This window comes from Lutra lutra, chromosome 6 (genome assembly GCF_902655055.1).
Source record: "Lutra lutra chromosome 6, mLutLut1.2, whole genome shotgun sequence".
NCBI lineage: Eukaryota > Metazoa > Chordata > Mammalia > Carnivora > Mustelidae > Lutra > Lutra lutra.
Genome location: NC_062283.1, coordinates 53,561,826 through 53,578,381, shown reverse-complemented (window position 1 = coordinate 53,578,381; position 16,556 = coordinate 53,561,826). Strand labels below are relative to the sequence as shown.

Here is a 16,556-nt window from a genome sequence, read left to right as displayed (position 1 = left end):
GTGAGCAAATGCTGTTGGAAAATGGCGCCGATAGATTTGTTGGATACAGTGCTGCCACCAACTTTCATTTGTAAAAAATGCAGTATCTGGGGGCACCTGCCTGGCTCAGTCACTAAAGCATGCAACTCTTTTTTTTTTTTATTTAAAGATTTTATTTATTTATTTGACAGACAGAGATTACAGGTAGGCAGAGAGGCAGGCAGAGAGAGAGGAGGAAGCAGGCTCCCCGCCGAGCAGAGAGCCTGATGCGGGGCTCCATCCCAGGACTCTGAGATCATGACCTGAGCCGAAGGCAGAGGCTTTAACCCACTGAGCCACCCAGGCGCCCCTAAAGCATGCAACTCTTGATCTTGGGGTTGTAAGTTTGAGCCTCACATTGCAATTAGAGATTACTTAAAAATAAAATCTTTTTAAAAATGCATTATCTGCAAAGCACACTAAAACAAAACACAGCAAAACAAGGTATGCCTATAATGCAAACCAGGACACTGTAATTATACAGAAAGGACAGTGCTGTTTTTGCGGGGGAGGGTAGTGCCTGGTAGTATAGGCAAAGAAGCACCTATTTCCTGGGGAAATTTGAACTGGGGCATGAAGGATGAATAGGAGTTGGCCAGTGGGCATCAGTGGTGGGCATTCCAGGCATGTACACAAGCACAGAGGCCTGAAAGAATGGTAGAATTAATGGAATACAACATAAAAGTGGCAGGGTTAGAGGATGGTTGGGAATAGTCATGGAGGCACACAGGTAGGGACCAGAGGAAAGGCCTCCTATATCCTACAAAGGTGTAGGAGATAATGAGCACCCAAAGTAGGGTACGTGTGAGTCCCCAGAGCGAGGGAACCCAGCAGGTGGAGGAGGATGCAAGGAGCAGGAAGGGCCATGGGCATACCTGGTATAAGCAATTACATCTGTTACTAGGAGACTGGAGACCAGCCCAGGCGCCACACTGCTCATCTCTCCAGCTCCTCTCTGAAAGTTAAATGGTTATTTATGGGCACTTGACATTGCATAATGCAGAGAAACACAATACTCACAGAAACAGGTCATTTCATTGTTTTATTTAGCGTGAAGAGGAGTTGCATTCTGGGCAGTTTTCATCCATCAAAGCTAGGTAGACAAAACCAAACCTTCAAATTGCGTACTTTGGTCATGATTTCTTTTTAAAAAGAAAATGTAAATATATAATTTTTTACTAAAATGTCAAATTATTGCTCTGAACATAGATTTTACCTGTTCTTCTCCTTCTATTTTTGTCTTACAGTAATTATCTTTAATTTTTCTAAATCATCTTAAAGGAGCATCTGAAATAAAACTTTAAGATTGGACCCCTAAATGGTCCAAAACACAATGTAACTTTTTTTTTTAATTTTTTTTTCTTTTTTTTTCTTTTTTTTTTTTAAGATTTTTTTATTTATTTGTCAGAGAGAGAGGAGAGCGAGCAAGCACAGGCAGACAGAATGGCAGGCAGAGGCAGAGGGAGAAGCAGGCTCCCCGCCAAATAAGGAGCCCGATGCGGGACTCGATCCCAGGACGCTGGGATCATGACCTGAGCCGAAGGCAGCTGCCCAACCAACTGAGCCACCCAGGCGTCCCTAACTTTTTTTTTTTAAAGATTTTATTTATTTAATTGACAGAGAGAGAGAGAGAGATCACAAGTAGGCAAAGAGGCCTGCAGAGAGAGGGGGAAGCAGGCTCCCTGCTGAGCAGAGAGCCTGATGCAGGGCTCGATCCCAGGACCCTGAGATCATGACCTGAGCCAAAGGCAGAGGCTTAACCCACTGAGCCACCCAGGCGCTCCTGCTGCATACTATTTTAAATGTGGGAACTTGCATACCACGCAGTCCCTGCCTCAAATGGAGCTGGCCAGGAGTGGAGGAGTGAGCAGAGTAAACCAACAATCAGGACCCCAGACCGAAGTGTGCTGGGGGGGGAGGAAGGCCAGGGTAGAATGTTGCTGGGGAGAGTCTCAAAACTGGCTTAGGGATTAGGAAAAGCTTGCTGGTGGAGCTCCTGGGAGGAACGTTGATGAACTGGAGTTGTCACTAGAGTTGCCGGACTGGAGGGTTGTCGTTGTATGCAGAAGAATGCACTGGAGATAAAGAGTGTGGCACTTTAGAAAAACTTCCAGTGATATATCATCTAGGCCATCAGTGGTGGGTGGGGGGGCATGTGAATCCTCTCCCCGGAGAGGAAACTGGGAGTGGAAGGAGGTCAACAGAAGTTGGCCTGTTAAGGGCTAAGAGTTTGTGTTGTAAACAAGCAGTGGTGAGCTGCTATGGGATATGGGGAGGGGAGTGGTGATCAGATTTCCATTTTTAAACTATCACCCTGAAGTGGCCTGGAAAAGAGGGTCTGGGGGACATGAGACAGGGGAGCTGGAGGAAGAAATATCAGTGATGACATTGCTGTTATCCTCTGCATAAGTTCATTTTGAAGGCCTGAATGGAAAGCAGTAGAAATAGAATGAATGAGTGGATTCCAGAAATGTTCAGATAAAATCAACAGAACCTAAATGACTGATTTGATGTAGGGGAAGGGTCAAATCTGGGTTGAAGAAGTTTGAAAATGTTGAATTGAAGTGCCCGTGGAATAGTCAGTTGGAAATCCAGAGCCACTGGATAACTGAATCTAAATTTTAGGGAAGATTTGGCTGCAGATGTATGTGTGGGAATCATCTGATACAGGTGCTAGCTGAAACCAGGGGTATGGGAGCAGTACCCGCATGAGAGGGACTGTGGATGTGGAAAAGGGAGCAGATGGTGGACTGCAAATACCACAGTTGACGGGGTGGTGGAAGGAAACAAACAAACAAAAAACCAGGCAAGACCAGAAAGGACTGTGTCATTTAAGCCAAGAGAGGGAACATTGGTCAGCAGCCTGAATCCCCACAGCTTGGGTGAGATAAAGAGTAAACAAGCTAAAAGCTTTCTGCAACATCACATCTAAACTTTCGCTAATGCCATCGCACCTACCCCACTTGCTGCCTTATTACTCCCCCACAGCCCCTCTGCTCATGGACCCACAAAAAAGCCACTGCATTCCCTCGCTCATATTCACCCCTCTCCCGGAATGCCCTGCTCCTCACCCCTTCACGTGTCTCAGCCCCAGCATGCCCAGAGTATGCTCTGCTCTGGAGACCTGTTTGTATTTCACTCTCTTTAACACCCAATCATAAGTGGTCTGGTGATATTGGCTACAGATTCATGAACTTTCGACATTACCTTGTAGGCTGTTTGAGGTGAGGGGTCTTATTTTTATTCTTCCTTCTTGGCTTTTGTAGTCTGCAGTATTGTTGAGCTGACAGTCTTTGCTCTGGAAGAGCTCTGTTGTTGATCAAAATATGATGAGCTTAGCCAGTTCATGAGAATTCTTCAGGAAGATTTCATTTTGACTGTCTCAGCAGAGGAGCTGGAGATAACCCTGTGTACAAGAGATCATTCTAAGGTAATATCTTGGTTGGCTGATTATGACATCATCAAGGAGAAGTCCATGGGGACATGAGGGGGAGACCCTTACTCAGGGCCAGCACCAGGAAGGATGGAGGTGTGTGTCTGCACTAACATCATGAGGCCAATATGTGGTTTCCTCCCAGATAGGCTCTCAGACTTTACAGCTGGCCCTTTGAAGCCTATTTCTAGAAGCACAACACACTCTGGCTCAGTGAAAGTAGTGCTGTCTATGGGGGTAGCCACTGGACGGGGGCTTCTGAAGTTAATGATGATAAAACAAAAAAATCTACCCTCTTACCATTGCTGTGGCTGTGGTGGCTGTTCTCAGATGAAGGGAGAATTTTATGGCTGGGGAAGGGGCAGTTGCTGAGCACGGGACAAAGAAATAATCCCCTCTCTTTCTGACCATTATTTTAGAATTTTTCATGACCCTGCACTTCCAAAGAGGACTTTAGATCCTTTCTCCCATAGATAGATGACCTAGATCTTTATAGCATCCTCACTGCTGACAGAGATAAGAGATCATATCTTGAGTCTGAGGCCAATGGGGTGGTGTCAGCAACCAGGTCTCCTTGTGTTGGGCTGCACACTCCAGAGGATGGAGTTATTAAGGAGACCCTAAGGCTGGTGTGGCAGCATTTTAAAGATCCTTGGGAAAGAAAGCTTCATTTGCAGGAGGAATAATAATTCTGCCAATATATTTTTCCTGTGCATCCTTTCCTTTGAAGCGAAAGTTAAAACCCTTATATCTTGTACTTCTCTGCTTCTTAGTTCTTTTTTTTTTTTTTAAAGACTTTATTTATTTATTTGAGAGAGAGGCAGTGAGAGAGAGCATGAGCCAGGAGAAGGTCAGAGGGAGAAGGAGACTCCCCATGGAGCTGGGAGCCCGATGCGGGACTCGATCCCAGGACTCCGGGATCATGACCTGAGCCAAAGGCAGTCGTCCAACCAACTGAGCCACCCAGGCGTCCCTCTGCTTCTTGGTTCTATAAACCTCTCCTAGTTTATTTTCCATAAGTATGAGAGAAGTAGAAATAATTTTCTGAAAAGGACTTGTCAACCTAAAGCCATGAATTGAGGTTGGTGATAAGAAGACTGGAAGAATGCTTGGGGTAAGAGCCCTGCACACAGGGCTTTCTGGAAACTGACAATAAAGCAGCATCACTATCTGTCCTTTCTCCCTCAGAAGAGACAGATGCCAGTTGATTCCCAGGTCTGCATTGTGCTTGGTTCCAACTATTAGACAACCAAAACCCAAGTTTTCAGTCCTTAGAAATTCATTTGTATTATTGCCCTAGACACTGTATTTTGTGGAGACAAACATAAGCAAAAATGGTGCAGTCATGTGTTATTTAACTTTGGATGTGGACTTGTCTCCATTTGGTTTGGGTGCCCAGAGATGATGGAAACACCCTTAGATGGCAATGCTTGGTGGGGCCTACCTGGGAGCATCTTTAGGGATTCCTTCCTCTGCAGCTCATATCCCCAGTGACTCACCTCTTTTACTCCCAAGGACAAAATCACACCAATATTTCTATCTGATTTCCCTCTCCACTTCACAAGAGATGTCAGAAGCCTATATCTAAAGAATAGCACTCTTTAATTCCGCAGAGCTCCAACAAAGCCCAGCTCCCCCCAGGCCACATGCTTCTTAGCCAGTAGCCACAGGACAACTTGAAACATTATCCAGTGTCCCAGGCCCAGTCATGCAGTGGGTTCACTTGATTCTGGGGCCAGCATACTCCACCTGTTCCCACGTTCCCGTCCCTTTCCCTTAGCCCTGATGTCCTCTGTCAGCAACAGCCACAGGAGGTCAGTTGGAGGAGTCTCCATCTAGAACTTAACTCCCAGTTCTTGGATCCCCCTGCTGGCCAGCAGCAGAAGCACGGCTTAGCTTTGTTTGTTTGTTTTAATGAATTAAGGTATTCTGATGACTGTTTTCTTTCTCTCTCAGTCACCCTCTTTTTGTCCTTCTGACTCCATAATTCTTTTTTTTTTTTTAGATTTTATTTATTTATTTGACAGACAGAGATCACAAGTAGGCAGAGGGGCAGGCAGAGAGAGAGGAGGAAGCAGGTTCCCTGCTGAGCAGAGAGCCCGATGCGGAACTCGATCCCAGGACCCTGAGATCATGACCTGAGCCAAAGGCAGAGGCTTAACCCACTGAGCCACCCAGGCGCCCCCTGACTCCATAATTCTTAATAAGCATTTAACCACCACAACCACTCATACAGTATGCAGAATTACTACTCCCATTTTACAGATGAAGAAATTGAAGCCTAGATAGCTCTATCTAGCCCAAGGTTACCCAGCAGATGGCCCCAAACCAAGGACTGAATCCGGGTCTCCTTGGACTTTTAAATTTTATTTTATTTTATTTTACATTTTATTAATTTTCATGCCCTGCATTTTAGACCTGGTTTTTTTTTTCCTTTTCAATATTGATTAAGAAATGTGAGTAGGGGGGCGCCTGGGTGGCTCAGTGGGTTAAGCCGCTGCCTTCGGCTCAGGTCATGATCCCAGGTCCTGGGTTCAAGCCCCACATCGGGCTTTCTGCTCAGCAGGGAGCCTGCTTCCTCCTCTCTCTCTGCCTGCCTCTCTGCCTACTTGTGATTTCTCTCTGTCAAATAAATAAATAAAATCTTTAAAAAAAAAAAAAGAAATGTGAGTAGGAAGATTAAATTTTCCTCACTAAAATTAGTAGTGCCTTGAGCAGCATTTGGTGTATCTCTCCCAGCAGAAGGGCTCTGAAGCGAGGGGACCATTTAGATAAATTGATCAAGTTTTAAACTTCTCTGAAGAAAAGAGGCTGGGAAATATGAAGTAGAGAAGGTAGCTGTATATATGCTGAAAATCCATTTCCAATCCATTTACCCAAAAACATTCACATGAAATTTTGCAGCTATTTTGTGAAATGTTTTATGAGACAATTGCTATGCTCATCTGGCTCATCTGTCATGTAAAAATTCCAACTGTAGAGTAAATAAGCATTTTTGAGGTCTGAAATTCATTGAGTACAGATTTAGGTACCCAGGAGAGGCAAATCCAAAGCTACTTACTTTCCAGAGCATAATTTAAAAAGAAAAGAGAAACACCCCTCCCAATCTTTACAATTAGATTTTACGTTAAATTTAGGCCACATGCTAATTTTCTTTAACTATTAAATTATTTCCCAGAATATGTACTGGTCTTTATCAACCAAATTCACGACTTTCGTTCGCCTGTCTTTACATTGAAGTTCAAGTTAACTATTGCTTATCTCAGAATTTCAAGTTACTGGTGAACTTAGTGGATATTTTAAGATGAGGTGCTTAAGAATTGTAGGCTGTGGTTAGCACCATAAATATTTATAATTTTGTAGTATCTCATATTATTAGAGCGTGGGTGATGACTACATTATAATTGCATCTAGGAATCCTCAAAGCCTCTGAAGGCACCCTTACTTATCTTGTGGCTGCCATTACAACAGGCTGGCTAACAGCCCCATCCTACTAGATGGGACTTGGCTTCACACCGCAGTGGGTAGCAGAGACGAAACCAGGACTTTCGGCTGGGAGGGGATCTTGGTATAACTCCACTGGGTACAGATGCAACAAAAATGAGGCTCAGAGAAGCCGCACGCGGCTCCAGAAGCACTAAGCAGCCCCACAGCCCTTGCTGCCACCGCAGCTCCGTGTGCCTGCCCACCCCCCTTGCCCGTGTGCCGATTCTCCTGTGTTCTCCTCAGGTCCCTTCGGCCGCGCCGGCAGCCATGACGACCGCCATCTTGGAGCGCCTGAGCACACTGTCGGTGAGCGGGCAGCAGCTGCGCCGCCTGCCCAAGCTCCTGGAGGACGGCCTTCCCAAGATGCCCTGCACCGTCCCTGAGACCGACGTGCCCCAGCTCTTCCGGGAGCCGTACATCCGCACCGGCTACCGCCCCACGGGCCACGAGTGGCGCTACTACTTCTTCAGCCTCTTTCAGAAGCACAACGAGGTGGTCAACGTGTGGACCCACTTGCTGGCCGCCCTGGCCGTGCTCCTGCGATTCTGGGCCTTCGCTGAGGCCGAGGCCTTGCCGTGGGCCTCCACGCGGTCGCTGCCCCTGCTCCTCTTCATCCTGTCGTCCATCACTTACCTCACGTGCAGCCTGCTGGCCCACCTGCTGCAGTCCAAGTCGGAGCTCTCGCACTACACCTTCTACTTCGTGGACTACGTGGGCGTGAGCGTCTACCAGTACGGCAGCGCCTTGGCCCACTTCTTCTACAGCTCCGACCAGGCCTGGTACGAGCTCTTCTGGCTCTTCTTCTTGCCCGCAGCTGCCTTCTGTGGGTGGCTGTCTTGTGCCGGCTGTTGCTATGCCAAGTACCGCTACCGCAGGCCTTACCCGGTCATGAGGAAGCTCTGTCAAGTGGTGCCGGCGGGGCTGGCCTTCATCCTAGACATCAGCCCGGTGGCCCACCGTGTGGCCCTGTGCCACCTGGCTGGCTGCCAGGAGCAGGCGGCCTGGTACCACACCCTCCAGATCCTCTTCTTCCTGGTCAGCGCCTACTTCTTCTCCTGCCCGGTTCCTGAGAAGTACTTTCCGGGTTCATGTGACATCGTGGGCCATGGGCATCAGATCTTCCATGCCTTTCTGTCTGTCTGCACGCTCTCCCAGCTGGAGGCCATCCTTCTGGACTACCAGGAGCGGCAGGAGATCTTTCTGCAGCGCCATGGCCCCCTGTTTGTCTACACGGCCTGCCTTTCTTTCTTCTTCTTGGCGGCCTGCAGTGCTGCCACTGCAGCGCTCCTGAGACACAAAGTCAAGGCGAGACTGACAAAGAAAGATTCCTGAGGCTGGCAGGTGGGGTGAGGTTTAGAGGCAGCCTGCTATGATTTGGGGAAAGCTCAGTACAACAATAGGAGTTGACTTTTTAAGAGTTGCTTTTAAATTAACACATATTTCCAAGGATATGCTATGGCATTGGAAAGCCAAAGGAGTCAAGCATTTTGTTGTTAAAAGTTGTTGCTAATAAAAGGAGTATTACTTTTCCCTCTGTGTCACAGCCTTACGAGATACAGGAAAGGAAGGGACTTTGGCTAGGATTCGTGGGACACTGAATTAAGGACGATCTTTCTGCCTGAAAATTTAGTGGAATTTTGACTTTGGCCTCTAGGGCCAAGTCCTGGAGCTAAAGGGATTATAAAGTTGGACTGGAAAGTAAGTATGTGGCTGGTCCACACCGTATTGGAATGGCCATCCTACCATACTGGTCTTTGGTAATTGAGTAAACTGACCCAAGAACTTGATTTCATTTGGATTTCAGATTGTCCAGGGTGGAGAAGTCAGAAACTTCAAGATGATTCAGTGAAACCCTTAGACATAATGAATTACTTGGTTCATCTGAGTTCTGGTCCCTCCTCTCTTGCCCACTTTGACACTGACCCTTTTCTCAGGATGACGTCTGCCTAGCTGTTTTCTCTACAGTGTACTCCCGTCTGTACTTTGCATGGTAATATAGAGGACTGTGAAGCAGTCATATTTCCAGGAAATGCTTGGATCCATGTGGACATTCAGGAAGCTTATTTTCATATACTACTAAACGGTACTAGAAAGTACAGTGCCAAGAGCCATCAGAAGGCCCAGCCAACAAGCATGGATACTGTTTTGTGTCATGAGACCCTTCTGTTTTATACCTGTGGACTGTAGTACTTGAGATCTATCAGGGCTGTTTTACAGGCCAGAAAATCTGGGGCTTGTGCTAGGAAATCTTCTCCAGATTTGGACCAACATGTTTAAAGAAACAAAACAAACAAACAAAACCCTGAATAGAATGAATTGGTTCTGGTTCTTCTAGGGATCTGATTATTTCAAGAGGAACCCAAGGTCCAGATTCTTAATTAGATGCTGCCATTTAAAGGACCCACATATCTTCCCTAGTTCAGGGTCTTCAGGCAGGAGGTTATGCCTCAACTTAGAGATGGATCCTTAAAATAATGAAGCCCCAGGACAGATGAGCATGTGTGATCACTGTGGGTTGGTCCCTGAAGACTCCTATGGGTAAGAATGGTGAACCAGGTACCCTGTAGCTAGAATTTTCTGTTGTCCAGTAGCTCCTGTGGGATAGGGAGTACTTGTGATTGATGTGTTCTGGCCACACAACCCTCTCTGAGGACTGATTTATGTATTAATCCAGTGAAGGGGGATGTGTTGATGGAGGAGCCATGGGAGTGTTCTCAAAGGCTATGTTTCCTATCAGTATAAGGTCCCTTTTACTACAAAGGGAAGTACTTTGTTTTCACTCCAGTTTGATGAAACTCTTCTATTAATAGGTTATTTTATCTTCAGGTCTTTGTTTTCTTCCTTTCTCTGAGCAGTTTGTGGATTTTGTGCCTTACAAATGGAAACATATGAACAGTTTACTTAATACATGGCCATGCACAATTTTCAGTTTTGGGTTATTGGGATAAGAAAAAAAGAATGCATTGCTTTTGAACCAGTGGGTGAAAGAAGAGTCAGAAAACCAGAATTACTTATAAATCAAAAGGCACTGTCAAGTGAAAAAAAAAAAAAAAAAAAAGACACTGTCAGTCTGCATTTTGGCAAAACAAAACAAAACAAAACACAACCTCAACTGAAGTTTTCCTATAATCTTCATATCAAGAAAGCATATGTCTTGTCTGCTACTTGGATTTCCTAGATGGATTTCTCTGTTAATCCTTAAATACCTGAACTTCTCTGCTACCCAAGTGTCTTACATAAGCTTCTGGGGTGCAAGCCACATTCATCACAAATAAAGCTGACAAAACTGAAGCCAGTTGAACCAAACAAGGTGATGGGGGAATTATACAAACACATCGCAAGAAGAGGGTCAGTTTAAAATGTTTGAAATGTTCATTTTTATGGAGTCAAAGATCATATTCTTCTAAAAGTTAGGAGGAAAGTGTAAGTCAGGCTTTTGAATATGGCGGTGGTCCTGGTGGACAGAGATCTTCAGGCCAAATGCAGATAAATTTTAAGAAAATAGGAAATAGGACAGCAACAGTGATCTTCAAATGCAGTCAACAGACCAAGCTAAGCTGACACACTCCAAGTGGTCTATGACAAGTTCAGATAGATTAAGCTCTTTAAGATATTGCCACAAAATTATTACTTTAATTTACACAGGTATTGGTCCCTCAAGTGGTAGGAAATTTTTTAAACATAAAGTTTTTCACCAGAGGTAATTGAGAGCATTGGGGACTAGATACCTCATTAAAATACCAGTATCATAAAAACAAACAGATGAGATAATCAGTGTCTTATTAGAAATATATAAACAAAAGAAATGCAAATGTTTTAAGTTACTCAGACTTTTGAGGGACTAAATACTCCTTTTAGAACATTTTCATTAAAATGAGTGTATCAGCCAGGAACAGATCTAGTTTACTTAAAAGAAATGATTAAGTATTTGATAAAGGAGATGATTGTTTTCTTCCAACATAGCCTCCCCAACAGTTGACATCTGGAAATTCTGCCGGTTCTCTCTCTATTAAAATATAAATGCTTCTGGGAAACCTAAACTATCAGTCATTTACATCTTGTGAATAAAAATTCTGATGGATTTGTATGAGGCCCTACTCAGGGTAAGGAAATGGGGCATCAGGACGCAGCTGACTGGGGACACATTTGCCTATTTCCCTCTTGTCTAGTACTTTCTGACTTACACTTACTAATGAGCTAACGTCAGTACTCAGATGTTAAAAGTTTCATTTCTCACCTCTGCTAAGAGCACTTCACTAAATAATAACACTCTGAGTCCTCTGTTGGAAGCTTGAAATAGTAGGAGCTCAGGTTGTGGAATGAAGGTAGCTCATTCCTGACTCCTATTCACAAATGGTACTTTAATACTTAACAGGTTCTTCAGATGCTACACTGTAGTTTCAAGTGGACCCTCCAAATGGCGCCCATGTCTTACTCAGCGTGGCTATTGTATCCAAGTCTTTGGGCTGTTGATTGTATTGGTCCTAGTGTTTTGCTTGATTGCTTGGCGAAGAAAAAATGGAACTATTTTCTGTTTATATAAATCTACTTACACGAATGACCATTAAACAGATTTTGTATATATGGATTGTTGTACTGTCAGCAACTATCTTGTTTCTTTGACAAGGCCCCCTCGTCAAAGAAGGTCTTCGTAAACAGGGTCTTTTCATAATTCAAAAGAAAAACAGCTTGCTTTCTTAAGTCGGTTGGCTAAAGATCTGTACCTTAAAGAAAGGTCTTATCTAGACAAACATTAACAGAAGGAGGAGGTCAGGACATTTTATATCCACCTAGAAGTAGGGAAGTACAAAATCCTTAAAATCTCCATACCCGAGCCCCCCAAATACACACACACACACCCTAAATCCCCACTTGTGGAAAGATCATATTGCCACCTCCCCCCAAAGGTTATGGATTTGATTTCTCTGAGGATATCCATCTAATTGAATAAAGTACTTCTAGTTTCATGGAAAATAGTGTTAAATGTTTTCAAAATTTTGAATCAGTGGACTACATTTTTAAAATACAAAAATTATGAATTATAATTGTACTGTAACAGCTACTATAATGAATGTGTTATACAATGTGGCACGTATACCAACTGTTATATTTAGTAGCTGTGAAAAAAAGTCATTCTCCAGACTACTCCAGCTTCAAGCCATAGTACTATCACAACAGGGAGAAAATAGCATTTGTCTGGCTTGAGGCACCACTGAGAGAATTATGAATATCTCTCTTGTGCTAACCCTTTTCTGTGACCCCTGGGGCCCTTAGGCAGTTTGCAAATGCTTCTGTTGTCACTGTTAATAGTTTAACCGCTCTTCAGTTACTGATTCATCAAGTATTATGAGCACCTCTTGGTGCCAGTACCCGTGTTGGCTCTGGAGATACCACAGTGAGGAAAAGAATGCTGGGACCCCGAGAGTTTTCAAACTGCTAACTGAGACCCAGCATCTTCCCACATTGGGCCATCACAGGATCTCCCACTAGGTCTCAGTACTAGTCTGAGGGCCAGATGGCCAGCCAAACCCAGGGGAGTCTGGGACTTGTTCTGAACCAGAACATTTTTTAAAGGATTGAAGTCTCTCCCTTTGCCCCCCAGAGACTAAAAATATCTTCCACCAGCAACGCTGTGTCACCCGTGATCACCTCAACCCTTCTTGTTATTCCTGTTGGTTTTCTAGCCCTTAACACTGTCCTCTAGTGTTTAATTCAGTCTCAGACCCACTTGGCTCATCTGGGCACAGAGAAGCCCTGTATTTCCACAGGCAGTAGTTAAAGTCCTAGGTAATTAAATCCCCATCTGTCAGGGAATGTAAGGTTCCAACATGAGTACAAGTTCTTGATTTAGTAAATCAGAAACAACATGTTACACTCTATCTGCCTCCTTAAAAAAAAATAGTAATCATTTTATCCCTTAAGGAACTTTTATTAAAATAATATGGAAGGGAAAACTTTGTGATAAAAGGAAGATTGATTTAAATATTAATTTTAAGAACATATTTGTCTAAGGTAAAGGAAGATGTATGCATTGTGTTTCAGATTACAAGAGGCCTTGACCAACTCAAAGGCTACAGACTAACACCTCAGATCTTTTCATGAATTATGCTTTCGAAAACATTACCACATCCATTCAAGCTTCCAAATAATCATGTGAAGTGAGGCCAAAAAGATCTCCTCTAAACTAGGAAACATAGTGAGAAAGTGGAATGATTGGTTCAAAGTCACATAACTCATTATAATGTTTAAACTCAAATGCATCTTTCCTTCAGATAAATCCAAGGCTCAGCTAATCAGAAACGTCAACACCCAGATGTTTGCAGAGCCCATTACAGTGTATGAAGCACTTTTAACTATTGTGCATACTTCAACCTAATCTCATTTCCGCTTTTATTCCTAAATACCTCACGAATAGTGAGGGTTGTATTGTTTCTTTGCAGGTTAAAGTGACTTACTTCACACTGAGTGCTTGGATGCCAAATAAAGCAATCCTGCACCTCACAGTTTTCTCAGAGCCCAAAAGGTCATTGGTGACAGGCATCTGGTGGCCTAGAGTATAACATCAAATCTCACTCTCCAGTCACAGATTCTTGAAAATACCTTGATTCCTTGAGTAAAATTAATCTAGTATTGATAATCTTCCCAAGATTATGCAAACCCTCCCTCTCATTTTTCACTAGGGATTGTCAGTTCTTCAAACAATCTGTTCTCCCAGGGATTCTGACAAGTGGTATGACTTTGAATATGGGATTTAAACAAATTCTTCCCTGCCTTATAAAAGAGTTATCCAGACTTAGCAGCAAGTTCCCCCAAAGTCCTTATTTATCATTTTCAAGTAATAGGTGCTTATTAAAGAAAATGCAGAAAAGTAGGGGAAATGTCCATGGGCCCATCACAAATAAATCTCTCCAGGCGAAAATTAAGGCTATGGTGAAATGTCATCAGTAATAGGTAAATGAGCAGTGTCACATAAAAGCTTCTTTAAACAACAACAGCAACAACAACAAATTGGGAACTAGAAATTTTAAGCAACCTAATACTTTCATTCTCTAACATACAAAACTGTTTCTGGCTCAATTTACGGGAATACCAAGATAGTTGTATCACACTCCCTTCTGACATTATGCTCTGTCGATAATTTGGTGATGCCGTGTCTGAGATATTGGCTCCTGCTACAAAGCTGATGATAACGTTATCTTGTGCTGAAAGAATTCTTTGAAATGCCTCTCTTGGGGGCGCCTGGGTGGCTTAGTGGGTTAAAGCCTCTGCCTTCGGCTCAGGTCATGATCCCAGGGTCCTGGGATCGGGCCCCGCATCGGGCTCTCTGCTCGGCGGGGAGCCTGCTTCCTCCTCTCTCTGCCTGTCTCTCTGCCTACTTGTGATCTCTGTCTGTCAAATGGATAAATAAAATCTTTAAAAAAAAAAAAAAAGAAATGCCTCTCTTGAATCAAGCCATCGTCTGAGAGTGCTGTGCTAGAAAGACCTTCACCTGAGCAGAGGCCTCACCTTTAGAACTGGTGAGTATACTTATTCACTGACAGCTGCTCCACAAACACTGAGCACCACTTGGTGCCAAGTCCTGTTCTAGGCACCAGGAATACAGCAAGGGACAATCCTTGCCTTTGGGGATTTTACATTCAGGGGTTGGAGGCAGGAGTAAGACAGACAGTGAACCAAATAAGTAAGTTAAACAGAATGTTAGAAGGTGATGGTGCCAAGGAGAGATAGAAAGCAAGGAAGAATAGGCCAGAGGGTCAGGGTGGGTGTGCAGTTTTAAACAGGATCAGTGAAGATCCAGAAACAGGCGAGGGAGTTGGCTCTGTTTCTCTCCCAGGCAGAGGGAGGAAGTGCAAGGGCCCTGAGGCCAGAGCACACTGAGAATATCAGGTGGCCAGTATGAACCGAGAGAGGGAAGGCAGTAGGAGAAGCAGACAAAATGTTAAGAGCCTTGTAAGCACTTTGGCTCTTACTGTGACTTCAGGACAGGGTATGATGGGAAAGTATTCTGTTTGAGAAAATTCAGGGTTGTTGTTTGCCTGCATGGACACATTACCTTGCCCATAGAAAATAGAGTAAATCTTATTCCCCTTAGTCTACACGAAACCAGGTTATCATTAAGTGATTCCATCTGTGGAATCCCATGGACACTCTGGTGCCTGCAGGATTCTTCCCAGACTCTCTTAGCATTTTATTAAGTGCTCAGAAGGCAGACTTCCACTTCCCAGATATGCTTTGAATGTTTTCCGGTTCTGTCAACACTGGTTTGTACCCTGGGTAATCCTCTGGGCAAAAATGCAATGCGACAGAAGCACCTGGGTGACTCAGTCGTTAAGCATCTGCCTCCAGCTCAGATCATGATCCTAGGGTCCTAGGATTGAGCTCAGAATCAGGCTTCCTGCTTGGCCAGAGGCCTGCTTCTCTCTCTCCTCCTCCCTCTGCTTATGTTCCCTCTCTTGCTGTCTCTCTTTCTTTGTCAAATAAGATAAAATCTTAAGAAAAATCAAACAAACAAAACAACAACAATAATGCAATGCAACACCCAGGGCAGAGTCTATAAACTAGGAATAATAATATTAACAGTTTACATTAGCTAGTGCTCCCTCTTTGCCAAGTCCTTAGTCAAGCTGTTTTCTTGGGTTCTTTCATTTAACTCTTCAAACAACCCTATGAGATAGCTATTATTGTTGCCTCCATGTTACAAACGAGGACACTGATGGATTAGGTAAATTTGCCCCAAACTACTTGGCTAGTAAGTAATGCAATCTCACAGAAACTCAGGCCTTTGAATCTAGAATCTACGTTCGTATAACCAAAACAAAGTGAACATAGGTCTTTTGGTCTAACTTCTCCACTGCCAATTGTGTGAACCAGAAGTGTAGCATTGGGAAGAAAAGGTAATGTGGATTTTTGTTTTGTGTGCCCTCATAAATGAAATAAACCTAAAGATGCAGTTCTCATTTCATTTCTAGACACTTGGGCCAAGCATACATTAGGCTGTTACTGCTGAAGCAGCATGGATAGTGAAATTTTTAAATGTACTTTTGTGCTAGAATCCAATGTCACATGACAAACATCAGTCTCAGAAGCCGTCTGTGACCATCCGGAAGACTTTCGAGAACTCAAACCAGCTTTACGAAACACTGACTCTCCTCAATTATTTCCGTACATTTCTCTAGTGGATCCTTCCTTGTCTTCGGGACCTGTTAAACATATCCTATTACTCATTAAAGTGAATTTGAACACTATTCTGGGCTAATGCAATTTCTTTTTCTCAAAGACGAATATGGAAACATGCAACCATCTCCACTCAGTGTTTCTCCCCTGCTCCCCCCGCCCCAACAAGAACAAATCATTTTGGAATCTCACTAATTTTACTATGGGAAAAATACCTTAGCACAAAGTCTGCATTCAGTAAGTACTAGTGGCGATCTCTGATTCTGTGAGGTAATGTTTGATAGGCTTATTCAGAGAGGAGGGAATTCCATCTGAATCAGCTAAAGTCATAGAATGGGTTTGACTTAAGGAAGAAAAAAGCAGAGAAACACTAAATTTTCAAAACCCTTGGCAGGAACCCACTGCAAGGCTAAAACAGTCTAATCCCAATTGCATGAGTTTGTGT

The 16,556-nt window shown here is 43.8% G+C and overlaps 1 protein-coding gene across 4 annotated transcripts in view; it reads left to right on the top strand.

Moving 5' to 3' along the window:
- PAQR8 (progestin and adipoQ receptor family member 8) overlaps nucleotides 1-13,693 on the top strand; it is a 131,310-nt gene extending 117,617 nt beyond the window's left edge. For 3 of the 4 annotated variants that reach the window (XM_047732480.1, XM_047732481.1, XM_047732479.1), the window contains one exon: nucleotides 7,181-13,693. In XM_047732480.1, the coding sequence (XP_047588436.1) occupies nucleotides 7,205-8,269 (1,065 nt within the window). In that variant the 5' untranslated portion in view covers nucleotides 7,181-7,204 and the 3' untranslated portion in view covers nucleotides 8,270-13,693. Of the gene's footprint in view, nucleotides 1-3,291; nucleotides 3,449-7,180 lie in introns of all 4 variants that reach the window. The other variant, XM_047732478.1, reaches the window with a different exon arrangement.
- Nucleotides 13,694-16,556: the final 2,863 nt, after the last annotated feature.